An 18,714-nucleotide genomic window follows, 5' to 3' on the forward strand; every position below is an offset into this window, starting at 1 on the left:
TTTGCTCTCAGCGATAAGAAGTTTCATGCTGACCCATTAAAGAAGATGGGTGTTGCACACCAGTCACACCCTCGTTTCACATTTACCCAGGCACACACATGCTGCACGGGAGATTTAAACTGTTTGCGGAGAGCTCTCATACTTGGAAAGATCACGTTTGTTGATTTTTGTTCCAGAGTGTGTTAGGTTTCCTTGGTAGCCTGGAGACTCAGTCCATGTTTGTTATAGGTGGTGGCCAGTGGCAGGTGGGATACTGACCAGGTGTGCTCACAGTTTTAATGAAAAAGAGAAAAGGAGACAGCCAGGTCATTCTTGTCCTTTGAGTGAGGCTCACCCAGATGTTGCCCGTTCATATAAAAGCTATGAAAGCTTCCTTTCCTTTCCTTTCCTTTCCTTTCCTTTCCTTTCCTTTCCTTTCCTTTCCTTTCCTTTCCTTTCTTTCCTTTCTTTCCTTTCTTTCCTTTCTTTCCTTTCCTTTCCTTTCCTTTCCTTTCCTTTCCTTTCCTTTCCTTTCCTTTCCTTTCCTTTCCTTTCCTTTCCTTTCCTTTCCTTTCCTTTCCTTCTTGTGAAAGAGACAGATAGGGACAGATAGAGAGGAAGGGAGAGAGATGAGAAGCATTAGTTCTTCATTGTGGCATCTTAGTTATTTGTTGATTGCTTCCTCATATGTGCCTTGACCAGGGGGCTACAGCAGAGTGAGTGACCCCTTGCTCAAGCCAGCGACCTTGGACTTCAGGCCAGTAACCTTTGGGCTCAAGCCAGTGACCATGGGGTCATGTCTGTGATCCCAAGATCAGCCAGTGACCCCTCGCTCAAGCTGGTGAGCCTGCGCTCAAGCCAGCAACCTCAGGGTCTCAAACCTGGGTCCTCTGTGCTCCAGTCCAACACTCTATCCACTGCGCCACTGCCTGGTCAGGCAGATGCAAGCTTTCTGAGTTGCTCGTTAACATTAATATATGGGATGGGGGTGGGGCAAAAGCAGTTCCTCGGCATGTATTGAGAATATCCATTCAACAAACTACCCTTGACGTCATGCGTTACTGTAGGACCCAGAGCGTGAGGTGAGTGTGAAGGAGTGTTGGTGCCACAGTTGTGAACTGTAAAACGAGGGGCAACTCATTTTACCTCAGCCGTGTTCGTTACTGGCACTTTATCATTTGTTCGGGGACTTTGCTGAGATTTGTACAAATGCCAGACACATTCTTTTTTAATTCTTATAATGATCTTGCAAGTTAGTGGATGTTCTTATGAATAAGGTCTTAGGTTTAGAAAGGCCCCATAATTCACCTGTGTTCACGCAGCTCCAGGCAGAGCCAGGCTCAAATCCAGGCTTACCCAACGCCAAAGCCCATGCTGCTTCCGTTTGTCCACAAAATTCCCAGGTGAGCCCTGGTCCACTGTCAGGCTCAGAAGGGTTGCTGAAGAACCAGCTACCTCTCCTCCAACCTCTGGCCAAGGCCAGGGGAGCCAGCTGGGCGTGAGCCGTGCCCCAACCGACCGATGCCAGCTCCTTGGGAGGAAGTGTGGAGCCGTTAGAGAGAGGGGAGACCAGGCGGGCTCCTGCCGCAGCCAGCGCCAGCCTCTTGTCGCTCCTTCAGGGACAGCTGGGCGCTCCTCGCTTCTCGTGTCACCAGCTTGCCAGCCATCTTTGAGTCGTGCAATAGTATGTCACCTGGGACAGTGTCCTCATTTCACTGGAATCCGTAATTGGGTGCTTTCTACTCCCTTGAACCATGTGATGGGGGGACCTGAGGGAATTGTTGTACAGATTGGGGTGCCCACAGAGGAGAAGCTAAGACCTCATTTCCTAGGGGCATGTGTGTGCGTGTGCGCTTGCTGGTGAGCAGTGGGGAGGGGGTTGGAGAGGACGGAGGGATTCCCTGTGGGTCCCGGGGACACCAAGGAAGGAAGGTGTACGTGAGCTATCTTGCTGGTACCCCTCCACGAGGGCTTGCCCACGGAGGCTCCCAGCCGTAAGTGACTGTGGGTTATATGCTGGGGAGGGATGTCCAGGGGGTTTGCATAGGCTCGAGTCCGCCGGGGGCTCCCATGTCAGTGACCGTGCGCCTCCTACCCCCAGGAGCCCACATACAGGCGTGTGCTCTAGGAGAGGCAGCCTGCAGACTCTGCCAGGGAGCAGCGACGGGCAGTCAGTGTGAACTAGAAAAGCAGCGATGCCGACGGGGAGAGACCTGCAGTCGTGTGCTCTTCTCTGAGCACTTCTCTGTAATTCTCCTGCCCCAGCACACAGATAGAGCCACCAAGAAAGGCGGAAAGGAGGCAGTACCAGAGCTGAGCCCTCACCAGTTCCATATAGCCTGTAATGAGGGAAGGATAATCTTGCATTGTATATAACAGTGGTCCCCAACCCCCGGGCTACAGACCGGTACCGGTCTGTGGGCCATTTGGTACAGGTCTGTAGAAAGGATAAATAACTTACATTATTTTCGTTTTATTTATATTTAAGTCTGAACGATGTTTTATTTTTTTTTAAATGACCAGATTCCCTCTGTTACATTCGTCTAAGACTCACTCCTGACCCTTGTCTCGGTCACATGATACATTTATCTGTCCTTCCGTAAAGGCCGGTCCGTGAAAATATTTTCTGACATTAAACTGGCCCGAGGTCCAAAAAAGGTTGGGGACCACTGGTCTATAGGACCAGAATTTTAAACTGAGCTGGGTCGTGATTTCCTATCTGCGTGTATTTGAAGGCTGTTCGTTCTGTTTAAGATGTCCTCGAGGCAAGAAGGAAGGACTTGGACTAGCAGTTATAGACAGGTGCAAGAAATCAAACCATCTTCTGCTTTCCTGTTTCTCTTATAATTTCAGGTTCTTCATCTCAGCAGTTACAGAAGGAGGGAGGGAAGGAGGGAGGGAGGGAAAGGACAGTCACTGGACACCCTGTGCTCAGCTGCGGCCCTGCCGGCCTCCTGCCCAGATCAGCCTCCACCCCACCTCCCGCCTCCTGCCCAGTCAGCCTCCACCCCACCTCCCGCCTCCTGCCCAGATCCCTCCACCCCACCTCCCGCCTCCTGCCCAGACCAGCCTCCACCCCACCTCCCGCCTCCTGCCCAGTCAGCCTCCACCCCACCTCCCGCCTCCTGCCCAGTCAGCCTCCACCCCACCTCCCGCCTCCTGCCCAGACCAGCCTCCACCCCACCTCCCGCCTCCTGCCCAGACCAGCCTCCACCCCACCTCCCGCCTCCTGCCCAGTCAGCCTCCATCCCACCTCCCGCCTCCTGCCCAGACCAGCCTCCACCCCACCTCCCGCCTCCTGCCCAGACCAGCCTCCACCCCACCTCCCGCCTCCTGCCCAGACCAGCCTCCACCCCACCTCCCGCCTCCTGCCCAGACCAGCCTCCACCCCACCTCCCGCCTCCTGCCCAGACCAGCCTCCACCCCACCTCCCGCCTCCTGCCCAGACCAGCCTCCACCCCACCTCCCGCCTCCTGCCCAGATCCCTCCACCCCACCTCCCGCCTCCTGCCCAGATCCCTCCACCCCACCTCCCGCCTCCTGCCCAGACCAGCCTCCACCCCACCTCCCGCCTCCTGCCCAGACCAGCCTCCATCCCACCTCCCGCCTCCTGCCCAGACCAGCCTCCATCCCACCTCCCGGCCCAGCAGACCAGGCCCTGGCCCTGCCCGCCTCCTGCCCAGACCAGCCTCCACCCCACCTCCCGCCTCCTGCCCAGACCAGCCTCCACCCCACCTCCCGCCTCCTGCCCAGTCAGCCTCCACCCCACCTCCCGCCTCCTGCCCAGACCAGCCTCCACCCCACCTCCCGCCTCCTGCCCAGTCAGCCTCCACCCCACCTCCCGCCTCCTGCCCAGACCAGCCTCCACCCCACCTCCCGCCTCCTGCCCAGATCCCTCCACCCCACCTCCCGCCTCCTGCCCAGATCCCTCCACCCCACCTCCCGCCTCCTGCCCAGACCAGCCTCCACCCCACCTCCCGCCTCCTGCCCAGACCAGCCTCCACCCCACCTCCCGGCCCAGCAGACCAGGCCCTGGCCCTGCCCGCCTCCTGCCCAGACCAGCCTCCATCCCACCTCCCGCCTCCTGCCCAGACCAGCCTCCACCCCACCTCCCGCCTCCTGCCCAGACCAGCCTCCACCCCACCTCCCGCCTCCTGCCCAGATCCCTCCATCCCACCTCCCGCCTCCTGCCCAGACCAGCCTCCATCCCACCTCCCGCCTCCTGCCCAGATCAGCCTCCACCCCACCTCCCGCCTCCTGCCCAGTCAGCCTCCACCCCACCTCCCGCCTCCTGCCCAGACCAGCCTCCACCCCACCTCCCGGCCCAGCAGACCAGGCCCCGCCCTCAGTCAGGTGTAGAGTGTGCTCTGCTGAAATCTGAGACTCCAGGGCTAAGACGGTGACCCAGCTGACCTTTAACTTGATATCAAGATGATAGTTGACTATGTTTTTATGGTTTTGATACGTTTGATTGATTGGTTTAGGGTTGGGGGAGGAATCTGCTTCTATTTTTTTTACATATTTTAGACTGTTCACCTCTCAACATTGTTCCGTTATCAGGTATCTATTTGGGGGGCGGGCGTTGTTAGGTAGTCAGTAAATCTCTATCAGGTGCCCCTGCCCCTTGCCAGGTCGAGGACATAAACAAGACCAGCAAGTGCCCCCTGGAGCGTGTCCTCTGCCCATTCCAGTGGGTCTTCAGGGTGGACACTAACTCCAGCTTGTTGTTACACCAGCTTCGCATCCTTCGGCTGCTCTCCGGGCCACAGACGAGGCAGCTCTTCCCCCGGCCTGTTGGGAGAGCCTCCCAGTGCTGTTGCTGCCACACATGCACCTCCTGCCCGGCTGTCGCTGGTCGGCTCACCGATACCCACCTGCTCCTTTCATTTTGACCCTCCCGCCTCCTCTCGTCCTTACTGTTCTATCTGGAATGCCCCTCCCTGCCTCTCCATCCTTCCAGATTACTATAGTCCGTCTCAAGTCTCTCTTCTTCCATGAAGCACTGCCCCTGTTGCCCTCGGCCACGTGGGCTGCTCCCCGTTCGAACTGCCAATGCCTCTCACCCCTCAGCGCCCGCCAGTCCTGCTGGGTGTCTGCCGTTATGGTTGGTGCTGTGAGCTGCCCCTGCCACACTTGGCGATAAGCTGATGGTGGTAGAAACAGCTTCTCACGCATCTTTTGATTCTGCTCCGCACCTGGCTCATGGTCGGTGGTCACTAAGTGTTTGTTGAGGAAAGAGGGGGTTCCTTTTGCTTTGCTCTGACCCCAACGATGCTGTGATGATCAAGCAGCGGAGTGATTTTAGGTTAGGAAACGGGGCATTGTTTTCCCATTCCACTTTTCACTTCCTTGTCTGTTGTGTCTCTTAAGCATAAATTGAAACTGGAATGTTGTTACCGTCATGGTTTTACCTATTTGGGAATTTTTAGGAGCTGAAATGAATAGCTTTTCCTTTGGTTGTGAAATGAAGTTTTTTCAGCCAAAGGGGCAAGGGACCAAATTAGATGTACTAGTAGAGTTTTGTTATATAAAAAGCACTTTATCTGAATATATATAATATGTAATATATATCATGTATAATGTATATCTTGTATATGTCTCTACCTATCCATCCTATCCCATCCCTTCGCATCCTATCCTATCCTATCTATATAGTAGATAGGATAGGACAGTCCAGGATAACTTACTGAATTTTTATTAATTTTAAAACTGTATTTCCTGCTTTCCACATTACCATGTTTGATCCTATAAAATACGTGGAAACCTTGACCAAGTACACTTTAGATGGTAGGTTAAACAGCGCCACCTTCTGTTCACAAAGAGAAATACCATTGACTTTCAAGAGGCCATCTTGTGTTGATTCTTAGCTTTTAAAGATTACCAATAATTTCTGCCAGGTTATAGGTAATCAACTATGTAAAAATGTGAACAGATTCCTAATTATAGATTAATAATAATAATAGTATTTTGGTTTTATTCATGGCACTGTTTAAAAAAGAGTTTCTCTGTGGCATGAGGTGTGTAGGCTTAACTTGAGTTATTCAAGCTAGAGCATCATCAACCTAAGGTCCATGTAACAGGAGGGTACTATCAGTTATCCTGGTAATCGTTTTATTTTATGAAGCACGCTGTAAAAACTAAGCCGACAGCTTTGGGAAATAATTATACAAAGCGGTAATATTTTATAGTAGTAAGTTTCTTAATAATAATGTCTAAAGATAATTGTAGACACTTTTTCCCCTAAAACATTTAAAAAATTTAAAGCATGCATGTCAGTTGTCTTAAAAATAACTTAATATTTGTTCTTGATTAAGGCCAAACCCTTTATTCTTATAGCTTGCCCGAGGAAAGGTGACGATCTTTTGTAAACTGCAATGTTTCTGAGGGGCTAATGCGGCCCAGCTGGTATCACATGACACATGACTAAATCATGGACCAGGGCCGCAGTGGAAATGTGACCAGTCTGAAAGCCGAAACCTCTTATGACTGTTTGGTTTATGTTTCACGTCCTAAAACATTTGGCTTCTATTATTTAAATGATAAACCTAATACATCTTCTTTGTAACAAGGAATACAGGAGTCTCTAAAGTGGCATTGACAGTGTCCCCCACCACTTGCCACCTCTGTCTTTCTGCTGCAAGTTTTGCCAAATTGGTATCATCTTCCATATATGTTTATTCTGCTTAATCAAACATGTATAAACATAAACGTATATCTGCAGGTTGGTTTGTTTAGAAAAAATAAGATAATTGTAGGATATTATTTTGTAGCGTACTCTTTTCACTTAAGATGTCACGGGCCAATTCCAAGTCTGTCTGTCTTTGTCTGTGTCAGATAGATAGATAGATAGATAGCTGATAGATAGACAATTTATGTTCTTCTTGGTCCTGTTAGTAGTCTGGCATGAATTTACCATAATGTATCCAGTCATTGCCTTACTGAGATATTCATAGATTTTCAGCTTTTGACTGTTATTTAAACATTCCTGGACATCTTTCATTATATGCAGGTACTTTTGATTGTATCAGATTCTCACAAGTAGGAGATCTGGGTCAAAGAATATGTATGTTTTTTGGCATAGCTTTTAACACTAAGCTTAGCTTTATGAAAAATATTTATTAATATCCTCTCAGTACTACATTGTGGTCCTAAAAACTGGTATTTTTTTCTGGTGATGAGTCCCTGGTGTCAGTTTCTGCCTAGGAGAGCCCCCTGTCCTTTGTGGGCAGAGGAACAGAAGGGCCAGACACTACTCTTTGCTAGGATGGGATTACCTGCTTAGCCAAACAGCAAGAATTCTAGAAATCTATTTATTTCCGAGCTCAGGTAAGACTTGTCTCCTTGATTTTAGCTACAAGGGACTAGGGCATAAGTCTGTAAATTTCCTCAAAATCCATGACCATTAAACCTAGTTTGCGTTAGGAAATCTCCACTTCTCATATACAAAATTATTGTAATAAAAGTGATCACAACCTTCCTAGTAAGTCTGCAGATTGAATAAGGGGCTTTGGAGACTTAACTTCGCTCACCCTCTCTTTGTTGTATTCAGAGCTTCCTGCTCGAGGGTTGATGGGATGTCTGGGGGATTCTTGTAGGCAATGAGAATGTTCCCATTCCCATTTGATGATGTGCTGACTGGCATTGTGATTCAGGAAAATGTAGTAATTAAACCTACAGAGCTTCGTAGTACAGCTGTGTCTGCTGAGATCCTCCTGCCAATCTATGGCTTAGAATGTTTTAGTGTTAGATCAGGGCAAGCTGGTTCCGTCGTATTTGCTTTGGCATCTGTGACGGGGAACTGTGAGAGGCATCTCCAGAGGGTTTATCCCTAGAATGCTTCTTCCCAGCTCAGAAAATGGTCCCCATGCCAACCAATGTATGCTGTGGGATACAAGCTCAGCACATGTGTCTGAAACGGCATGGCCACAACTGTGTTCCAGCGACGGGAAACACGCTATATTTCTGCACCTCGTTTTGAATACTTTTAGGGATAACCGTGACGTGTTCAGTTGTTTCGTGTCCTGACTACCATCGGTGACTGTTCTGTTTGTCAACACTGCAGCTTAACGCCATGGCAAACCGTGCTGCTGGCAAAGGCTACGAGAACGAAGACAATTATTCCAACATCAAGTTCCAGTTCATTGGGATAGAGAACATCCACGTCATGAGGAATAGTCTGCAGAAAATGCTGGAAGGTAGGCCATCTCCTATGCACAGCATTAAGAAAGTGCAGTTAAGTGTTTTTTTTGTTTGTTTGTTTGTTTGTTTTAATTTTTTTGTATTTTTTCTGAAGCTGGAAACGGGGAGAGATAGTCAGACTCCCACATGCGCCTGACCGGGATCCACCCGGCACGCCCACCAGGGGCGACGCTCTGCCCACCAGGGGGCAATGCTCTGCCCCTCTGGGGCATCGCTCTGCCGCGACCAGAGCCACTCTAGCGCCTGGGGCAAAGGCCAAGGAGCCATCCCCAGCGCCCGGGCCATCTTTGCTCCAATGGAGCCTTGGCTGCGGGAGGGGAAGAGAGAGACAGAGAGGAAGGAGGGGGGGTGGTGGGGGTGGAGAAGTAAATGGGCGCTTCTCCTATATGCCCTGGCCGGGAATCGAACCCGGCCCCCCCCCCCCCCCCCCCCCGCACGCCAGGCCGACGCTCTACCGCTGAGCCAACCGGCCAGGGCCCAGTTAAGTGTTTTAAGGCCAAAACAGAACAAGATAGTCTTTCGTTGTTAAAAGTGTGGTTTTACAACAATGCTGTTTACATCGGTGGGATAGCTGGGAAAGATATCATATTGCAGTGACTCTTTATACACATTTAACAGCCTTTCTCTCATTTTTTTTTTGTGTGTGTCACCATGACTTGGTTAGCAGTCAGGCATGCCCCAGAGGTACATAACATTAAGATAAAAGTGCACAGGGATGTTCTTTTTCCTCCCTCCTAATATTAGTTGGATGCACATAACGCAATCCTACAGTTAAACAGCAGCCCACTGTTCTTGGACAGCAGCCCACTGTTCTTGGACAGAGGTGAGGTTCAGAAGCTGCACGAGTGGCTGAGCAGCCGGCTGCTGCAAGGGGGCACGCGGGGGGTCCTGATCCTCGTTCTGAACAGCAGCCCCCCTGGCAAGGCGCCCACAGCTACCCCCACCCCCTCACCCACAGCCATGCGCACTGCTAGACGCACAGGGACTGACGTGCGGCCCAGGAAACCACAGTGATGGATTATGGGCTGTAGAAGAATCATTCATGCGGCTGAATAGGCTATACGCTGATTAGCAGAAATTCTGCACTTAAAGCAAAACCAGCTTCATTTATTGCTTATTATGCTGCCGCCGGTTGTAAAGGCCTAAGGAGCAATCTGTTGCCCCAGCCCACTGCTCCTGGAGCTCGTGGGAACCGGAACCGAGGACAGAAAGGAGGATTTGTGTCTAGGGGAGGCTGTAAATGCTGCGCTTGCACTTGGGGGAGAGCCCTGGGGAGGTGGCGCTGAGTGCTGGGGCGGCTGTATGAGTAGGACACGTGGGGTCTGGAATGGAGAGGGACAAAGAAAGTGCTGAATGACATTCTTCCAGGCTGCACATTTGCTCTTAGTTACTTTTGCGGTTCTCTGCTTAATCAGAACAACGCGGGTGTCTGGAGAGCCCAGTGCGCTGAGGGGCTGCAGAGACCAGAACGGCTCAGGCAGGCCCCGTCTCCATCCTCTCCTGGCTCCTCGGGTCCTCTCAGTCATTGGGAAGCTGAACCATCAGTCACCTTCTTGGGGGCTCTGTTACTGGCTGTAAGACTAGAGGGCGGGACTAATGATTTCTATGAGTGCATCTAGATCAGTGGTCCCCCACCTTTATTGGGCCGCAGCCTGGTTTAATGTCAGAAAATATTTTCACGGACCAGCTTTTAGGGTGGGACAGATAAATGTATCACGTGACCAAGACAAGCGTCAAGAGTGAGTCTTAGACGGATGTAACAGGGAATCTGGTCATTTTTAAAAAATAAAACATTGTTCAGACTTAAATGTAAATAAAACGGAAATATTGTAAGTTAGTTATTCTTTCTCTGTGGACCGGTACCAAATGGCTCACGGACCGGTCTGCGTCTGGAAACAGACCATCACCATCTGACCTCCACAGGAGATTTGCCACATGTCAGGTCACAGTGACGATGCCCTGATATGACCGTCTCAGCTTCTCAGAGCTCTGCACGTTGTCATAGGCAGTTCGGCTCTCGCTGTGCTTTTAAGGTGTCAAAAAAGTTGGGCTTGCTTGGTCCTGTCATTGCAGGGCAGTCTGACTTCAGCAGGAAGAGGGCTCAGCATCAGAGTCCATTAGGTTGCTGTTCTTATAGTTTTCATTTAGTAATTTCATAAGCTGACTTTCAAGAACTTAGCTTTCCTTCTTTGCAGACGTTAGCTCCTGAGAGTGCTCATAGCACGTCACTTTGGCTTTCCTTTGTAAACTGGCATTTATTTGGTTTCTTATTAGGAGCCATGTCTCCTGCCCTTTAACCTTGGGTCCGCTCACTCCTTCTAAAGGACGCACGCACTGACAGTTCCAGAGGGCAGCCTCTTCGGTTTCATAAGGGACCGTGACACTGCATTGCTTTTCCAGCCCTGTGTCCCTGCAGTAAGCAAGGACAACTCTCTGGAAGCCTTTCAGGGGACCTGGCCAATGTTTGACTATCTGTTTTTACCAAGTAAATTATAAACCACTCTGGAGCCCCAGCAGAGGGAGTGATGCAAGGAATGCCCTTTCTGAGGCCGTTTCTCCTCCCAGCAGCCGTCCTTGGCATCAGAAGCCTTCACCACCGGTCCCTCGGTCCCTCGGGGGGAAGAGAAATAGTGCATCTCCGTCGTGATTATTTACTTTGATTCCCCTACCCACCACTGTTGTCGCTATTGTCAGAATATATTGGATAACGGGAGAATAATTGTTTGCAAATAGCTCGTCTGCAAGAGCTGCAGGATGTCTTACCAGAAATTGAAATCTAGGACCAAGTGTGTGTCCTGTGGGCGTCCTTTCTAGAGCTGATTTAAGTTTGACTTAGAAGCTCTAAACCAGGGGTCCCCAAACTTTTTACACAGGGGGCCAGTTCACTGTCTCTCAGACTGTTGGAAGGCTAGACTATAAAAAAACTATGAACAAATCCCTATGTACACTGCACATATCTTATTTTAAATAAAAAAACAAAACGGGAACAAATACAATATTTAAAATAAAGAATAAGTAAATTTAAATCAACAAATTGACCAATATTTCAATGGGAACTATGCTCCTCTCACTGACCACCAATGAAAGAGGTGCCCCTTCCGGAAGTGCAGTGGAGGCCGGATAAATGGCCTCGGGGGGCCGCATGTGGCCCGCGGGCTGTAGTTTGGGGACCCCTGCTCTAAACCAAACTATTTTGTGACATTCATACCTCCCGTGAACTATGGAAGCCTCCAGGTGTGCAGACAGTGTGTAATTTACTAAGTGCTTTCCACAGCTGCTTCCCTTTCGCTCAGACTCATACTGGTTTTTCCCTCAAATGAGGAAAAGGTGCCCTATACTTCTTTTATTTTTTGAAATAATCAATAGAAGAGCCTGGAACGGGTTCTTCCCGAGGCTGCGGAAGTATCACCAGATGTGGATGAAAGTCTCCCAGAGTATCCTTGGTGTTGGGAGGAAATGGGTGAGAGGAAGGGAGAGTGGTCCATAGGGTCAGTTTCACATCTAGGCTCTTGGAGATCGTAGGGCACTTAAAACGCCTCTTTCTAAGTCTCTGCTTTCAAGGCGGGCAGGTGGTTTGGGAAAGGCCTAATGACAGTGACATCCTTTTTGTTTTTCAATCTTTTGGTTGTTGCCTAGAAAATTTCACTTCTCCCCACCAGAAGTTTCGTGCCTGGATTCTACATAAATATGAGATTAATATTGTTGGCTACCGCGTCGATCTGTGTAACTGACCATTATTCTCTGACTACTCACTGAACTAAAAAGTGAGCCCCAGGTACGTGCCAGGCTTCCTCGGTGTCTTCCCTCTGATTTTGTTTGATCTGACAGCAGTGGTGTGCAGTGTGCAGTGTCAGCGACATTCACAGAGGAAGGAGCAGAGTCCCGGGGAGGTCAGACAACTCAGGTTAAGATACATCTTAAGGCCCTGGCCGGTTGGCTCAGCGGTAGAGCGTCGGCCTAGCGTGCGGAGGACCCGGGTTCGATTCCCGGCCAGGGCACACAGGAGAAGCGCCCATTTGCTTCTCCACCCCTCCGCCGCGCTTTCCTCTCTGTCTCTCTCTTCCCCTCCCACAGCCAAGGCTCCATTGGAGCAAAGATGGCCCGGGCGCTGGGGATGGCTCTGTGGCCTCTGCCTCAGGCGCTAGAGTGGCTCTGGTTGCAACATGGCGACGCCCAGGATGGGCAGATTATCGCCCCCTGGTGGGCAGAGCGTAGCCCCTGGTGGGCGTGCCGGGTGGATCCCGGTCGGGCGCATGCGGGAGTCTGATTGTCTCTCCCCGTTTCCAGCTTCAGAAAAATGAAAAAAAAAAAATGTAAAAAAAAAAAAAAAAAAGATACATTTTAAAAAAGGAAGCAAAAAGTTGAAACAAACATATAGAAGAACATTTAAACTTGCTCCGTTAATTTAAAAAATGGAAGTTAAGGGAAATAGATTTGTTGTTCTACTTATTTATACATTCATTGCTTGATTCTTGTATGTTCCCAGACTGGGGGTCGAGCCTGCAAGCTTGGCTTATTGGGACAACGCTCTACCAACTGAGCTATCCAGGCAAAACTCACTTAGTTTTTAAAAAGGAAACTGTCGGCCTGACCTGTGGTGGCGCAGTGGATAAAGCGTCGACCTGGAAATGCTGAGATTGCCGGTTCGAAACCCTGGGCTTGCCTGGTCAAGGCACATATGGGAGTTGATGCTCCTCCCCCTTTCTCTCTCTCTGTCTCCTCTCTCTCTCTCTCTCTCTGTCTCTCCCTCTCCTCTCTAAAATGAATAAATAAATAAAAAAAAAAAAGGAAAGGAAACTGCCTGGGCCCTGGCTGGTTGGATCAGTGGCTAGAGCATCGGCCCAGTTGTATGGACGTCCCAGTTTGGATTCCCAGTCAGGGCACACAGGAGAAGCAACCATCTGCTTCTCTCCCCCTATCACTCCCCCTTTTCTTTTTTCCCCCTTCTGCAGCCAGTGGCTCAGTTGGTTTGAGTGTCGGCCCCAGGCGCTGAGGATAGCTTGGTTGATTTGAGCATCGGCCCCAGAAGGGGTTGCCAGGTGCATCCCGGTCAGAGCACATGCAGGAGTCTGTCCCACAAGCTCCCTTCCTCTCACTTAAAAAAAGAAAGGAAAAAAGAAAAAAAGTAAAATATCTAATACTGAAAAGAATGTGATAAAACTGGTACTTCAGATATTTCTGATGTCATTCAATGGCTTAAAGAGACATAATATAATATATTTTATTTAAAGACTTTAGACATAGTATATTTTTACCAGATTGCCTCCCCTTAGTGACTAATCCAAAATATTGTTGACAAAGGAAAGACATAACGTGCCTGTTTTGATAGCAGCATTTTCTTTATAACAGTAGGATTTTGGAAGCCACAGGAATGCCCAGTAATAGGAAACTGATTAAATAATTTTGCTCCATCTCTTGATATATCCATAAAAAATTAGAAATGTGAAGAATGTATATGTATATTGTAACATGGGAAAGTGTGTGTAATGTAAGTGAAAAATTCAGGCTGTAAAATTGTACGAATACTCTGGTTTGCTATATGGTAAATCATATTTATGAGGAAAGACCAGGAGAGAATGCCTAGAAAAATACTTGGATTAGCATGGAAGGAGAAATGGTCAATTTTTTTGTTGTTCTTATATGTATTCTCAATGGTTGGTATACACATTAAAAAACAACAACAACAGTCCACATCCTCTCACAGTTTCTGTGAGTCAGGAGTCTGGACATGTCTCATATGTAAATAGGCACCCAGGACCCTCTGCCCAGGGTCTTACAGGGCTGCAATTAAGGGGTCACTGGGTCTCTGGGCCGTGTTCTCATCTGAAGGCCTAGATGCGGAAGAATCCACTTCCGGGCTCATTCAGGATGCTGGCAGACTTCAGACGAGGGCCTGAGCTTGGTGGCTGCCCTCTAGAGGCCACCCTGAGGTCCTACAGGCTGCTAAGAGTCCTCTGCCACGTGACTTCCGTAAGCTGTCCAAAACATGGCCGGTTATTTCTCCAAGGCATGCCTCGCTCTGCTTACAGAGTCTGGTATACTATATTTTAAATATATTTTTATATTGCATTTTTAAAAACACACCCTTCTCAGTGTGATGTAACACAGCAGAGTTAGAGCCCCGTGCTTTCCTCACGTTGCTGTGACCCTTGTTGATTTGTTGTTTCGATATCATACAGGCTCACAAATAACTCCTGCCCCCCACGGGGCTATGGAGCGATCAAATGTTTGGTCTGTTTTAACATTTTAAGATGTTTTTATACTCTCATAACGTACAAACATTAATATTTTAAGATATATTTATTCAAGTAATTTTCATTGCATTCATGATGTAGCTATTCTTAATATTCCCATTTTATAGGTGAGAACATTGAGGCAAAGTGGCAAGAAACTTGTGCAAGCTCACCACAGGAAAGTGTAGAACCAGGATCTCCTCCTAATTAGCATGAGTCCAGGCGCTGCACTCTCTACCATTTGGCTTTATGGCCAGGAGAGGATTAAGGTCAGGTGAGGCCCCGGGCACAGAAGAAAATATTGGGCTCCTTAAAAAAGAGAAATAGAAAAAATAAAAATTCATGTTAACCATATTTTTAAATAAATAAAAAATATTATGTACTTTAATGTTCAAATTGCACAAATGAAACCAAACTTGGTGTCACTAGAAAAAAATGTAAAGTTGGGGTTTTGTGGGGTCTTCAGAAGTCGGGGCCCAGGGCGCGCCCAGTGCGTCCGCCGTGAAATCCGCCTCCGTTTATGCCCTTTCTAGGTTGTGGTTTGGGTAGAAAGTATCTTGACCTAAGATCTACTTTTGAGTTCTTGCCTTCAACTCTGAGGAAACATGAATAAATCTTATTTTCTGCGTTTGTAAAATGATGTAAGAAATATATCAACTCTAACTCACAGACTTATTTAATTCAAAAATTTTCCTTGCAAACCATGAAGTGATTCCCCCTATATTGTGCATTATGCTTTCTCTTGGGAAGCAATTCTGTACTTTAAGCTGAATAAAATGAATGCGTTAAAGGGCTTTAGATTAATTAGCTGGGCAAGTATGTGACAGGTCATGTGCCTTCGTATGGTGACTTTCCTTAATTCCTTTATTCAAGGGACATGGAGGAAAGCAGCCCAATTTCCAAGGCCTGGAAGTGCTTGTCTTGTGATATGGTCCATGCAACACAAGTTCATAAAAATAAGCTAATAAGCCACATGCCAGGCCTCGTGGGTGTTTCCTCAGCCAGTTGTTTTACGGAGATACTGACCTCTGCCCGAAGGCCATCAGATGTGAGCGGTTCCCAAGCACCGGAACAAAGGCCCACTGTCCATTCAGCACTTGGGGCAGTCCAACAGGGAAAGGCCAGGCAGATTGGACTGGAAGATTCAATTCTTGTAGCAGCCCCCAAACTGGAGCCACTTTTGTCCTGTGCCCTGGAACTGTGGGCACTGACCGTGGAGAAAGCTCTGTGGCCCCAGCGATCATATCTGATATGTATTTGCTCCTGTGTGAAGGTGCTGGAGGCCCGATTATTCATTGGACATAGGAAGGACAGTGGAAGGCAGAGAACTTCAAGTTTGTCATGGGAGGCACCGTTGCAGTGAGTGTTACGATGATCCAACTCCTTGTTCAGGCCTCCCCGCCACTGTCTTGGGCACATCAGAGTCTCAAAGAGAACAATCCTAACACAGCCAGCTCCAGAGTTGCCATGACATTTCTCTCTGCTCAGGGAGTTAGGGTTGTAGCTATCAGTTCAAATGCCCTTTTGTTTGACACTCTGTTCCTCATCTCTTGTCTTTGTGAGGTGATGCTAATTTGACCAAGAAATGGAGGCGTTCAACCCATTCTAGATAATTCATATTTTGGTTTTTCATTTTAAAGTATTTCCTATTACATTTTCTATAAATCTATACTATGAAAATTCTACCAGATATGAGCTAAGAAAAGGTTATGTAAGGGTTAATCTTTTCTAAGTTCTCCATATTTTGACTTTTTACCATTGCTCATTTCTTCAGATTACTGACCTACTAGATGAGACAGCCAATGAGACCTGGCTAAAAATCTGGTTATTACTCTAAGAACTTAGCAACATCCCATCAGAGCGGAAGTGGATAGCTTCACATAGCACTACAGTTAGGAGGCTTTTTAATGAGTGTTCTGCCAGGTCAACCGGTCTGTCATGTCAGTGTCACCAGTTACCAATTCATGGTCGTTGGAGGAAAGAGATGGATCAAGAGTGCCTTCTTCGCTCTTTGTGGTATTGAAAGAAGATGTAGAATGTGGCTGATAGAGGGCTGGATGCTATCTGTTAAGACAAGAATATCTTAAACACTAAGGGACAAAGGAAAGAGCATGACCCTTTGGGTGTATGTGCTGTGGACTGGACTCCAGCTCTGTTATTTGCTGGCTGTAATGGAGTATATATTCTCCAATTGGAAAATTGGGAGGAAATACTACTCCGGATGGTAGATAATTCACGTAGAGTACCAGGCACAATACCTGCTTATAGTGAGTACATAGTAAGTAGGAGCTACTATCGTTATTTCAGACATTCATCTGTTCATCAGACAGTTATTCAGAGTCTCTGTGGAAGGCACTGGATAGAAAAATGCTCTGTTCATTAATACAAAGTGAAGTGCCAGGTTTTGATATAGACCCACAATCATGGCAGGAAGAAAAGGTGGTGCTTGCTAATTAGTGATGTCACCGAGGACTGTCCAGGGTCAGTGGAATGGCTGGATGTTTTAACTGGATGACAGAGCTACAGACTTCATCTCTGGGTGACATGACCAAAGGAAAAGATAAGAGAAAACAAAGTGATTTAATGAGAGAACAGTGCTGATTTTTGTCCTAATTCTGCTTTACCTTCATGTTCACTGAGCCAATTCAAAGATTAATGGGAAAATGTATACCCTCAGAATTATTGTTTTGTATTTTGTTAGTCATGACAGCGAATTTTGGATACCTGGCCTATTCACGGAAGGAGTGTCTGCAGGAGAAAGTGTCTCCCGTGAAACTAAAGACAGGCACCGTTCGTTTTAGTGACGAGGTGAGATGTTCTCCATGAAGCGGTGGTTGGGATGAAGTGGTTCAGCGCTTGCCTGCCAGGGACAGTGGAGTCTGAGATCTGAGGAGCGAGTGGGTCCTGGCAGCCACCTGGCTGCTGAGATGAGTGTGGACTGAGGCCGCACCTGCTGCAGGCCGTGGCCTGGGCTGCTCAGTCCTCCTCTGCAGTGGGTCGCCGCCAGCGTCCTCATCTTCCCTGACTCCCGGGCCTTCTCTTCCGTGCCATCGCTGAACTTGCCTATCCCTCCGACGCCCTGGTCTCTCGGCACCGTCTCCCAGTCTAGATGGCCCTGTTTCCATCTGCTCTAGGTTTCCTGTTCAGACTCGAGCATTCCTTAAACCCAGCCTCAGGTCAGTTCCTGTCCCTCCTGGCTCAGTGTGTGTGCTCGCTGAATTCTTCTGTTAGTAGTGAAGACAGTATGGAAGTTGGAGGCAGGGGAGGAAGAAGGCTATCTCAGTGTGCTTGCTGGGCGATCCGTGTCTGAGCCCTGTCGCCTCTGTAAATGGAGAAGATTACGTCTGTTGTAGATGGGAGGGCGTGTGGGGTCCCTGAAAGAAAACCACCAAGTCCTGAGCCTCAATGTAATAGAAATGGGTACATATTTATTTTAAAAATTACTTGCTGCAAAGTGTGCCGTTAGGCTCAAAATTTATATGCAAAGCGAACAAATGCTAATAGGGCATTCTTTTGTGAACCTGCTGCTTGATTTTCTCAAGGCCAGTGGGAATCAGTGCTACTAGAACAGGGGTCTCAAACTCGCGGCCCACGGGCCGCATGCGGCCCGCCGAACAATTTTGTGCGGCCCGCAGACTAATCCACGAAGTTCAAAATATTTTGGATAAAATTAAGTAAGCCTAGGGGCCTACTTGTATTTTTCATTTCTCTAGCATCCTAGCTAGATATTAGCTTAGTTAACAGCAGTTGTGATGCGAACTACAGTTTCTGGTCGTTTTGTGACACTGAGTAAACTGCATATACGATTGTGCTTGTTGTACTGATTTTTTTTTGTTTTCAACTGCAGTGAGAAAAGTGTTGCATAATAGTTGCCTTTTGTAGACCTAGTGCGGCCCGCCGAATGGCTGTGATCTTGCTCTGCGGCCCACATGCTGAGTTGAGTTTGAGACCCCTGTACTAGAACCTGTGTGGGTACATGCGTTTACACACAGACATGTGTACAGTAGCTGGACACACACTTGTGCCCGTGTACGTTTCGGTATGTTATTTTCTATGCTACTAACTCCAGCGACGCTAACACATGCATTCAGAATTTAGGTTTGATTGCACCTTACCATTTTATATTATCATCAAATTCTTAACAAGAAAACAAAGTGGTAGGACGTTGTTTTTCATGGCATTACTGTGTAGGGATTTCAGAAAACGGCGCCAGGAGGAAAGCTGGTGTTGTTTAAAGGGTAATCCTCCATCTCGGTGGTGTCCTGCCTGTGGAGAGGCTAAGACGCAGATCTCTCCTGTCAAGT

At 48.2% G+C, this 18,714-nt stretch overlaps 1 protein-coding gene across 2 annotated transcripts in view; it reads left to right on the forward strand.

Moving 5' to 3' along the window:
* The window catches only part of MTMR7 (myotubularin related protein 7), a 96,594-nt gene that overhangs the window by 51,401 nt on the left and 26,479 nt on the right, over positions 1 to 18,714 (forward strand). For both annotated transcript variants that reach the window (XM_066380234.1, XM_066380235.1), the window contains one exon: positions 8,041 to 8,173. In XM_066380234.1, coding sequence (XP_066236331.1) covers positions 8,041 to 8,173 — 133 coding nt within the window. The remainder of the gene's footprint in view (positions 1 to 8,040; positions 8,174 to 18,714) is intronic.

The sequence above is a fragment of the Saccopteryx leptura genome, chromosome 4 (assembly GCF_036850995.1).
Source record: "Saccopteryx leptura isolate mSacLep1 chromosome 4, mSacLep1_pri_phased_curated, whole genome shotgun sequence".
Lineage (NCBI taxonomy): Eukaryota > Metazoa > Chordata > Mammalia > Chiroptera > Emballonuridae > Saccopteryx > Saccopteryx leptura.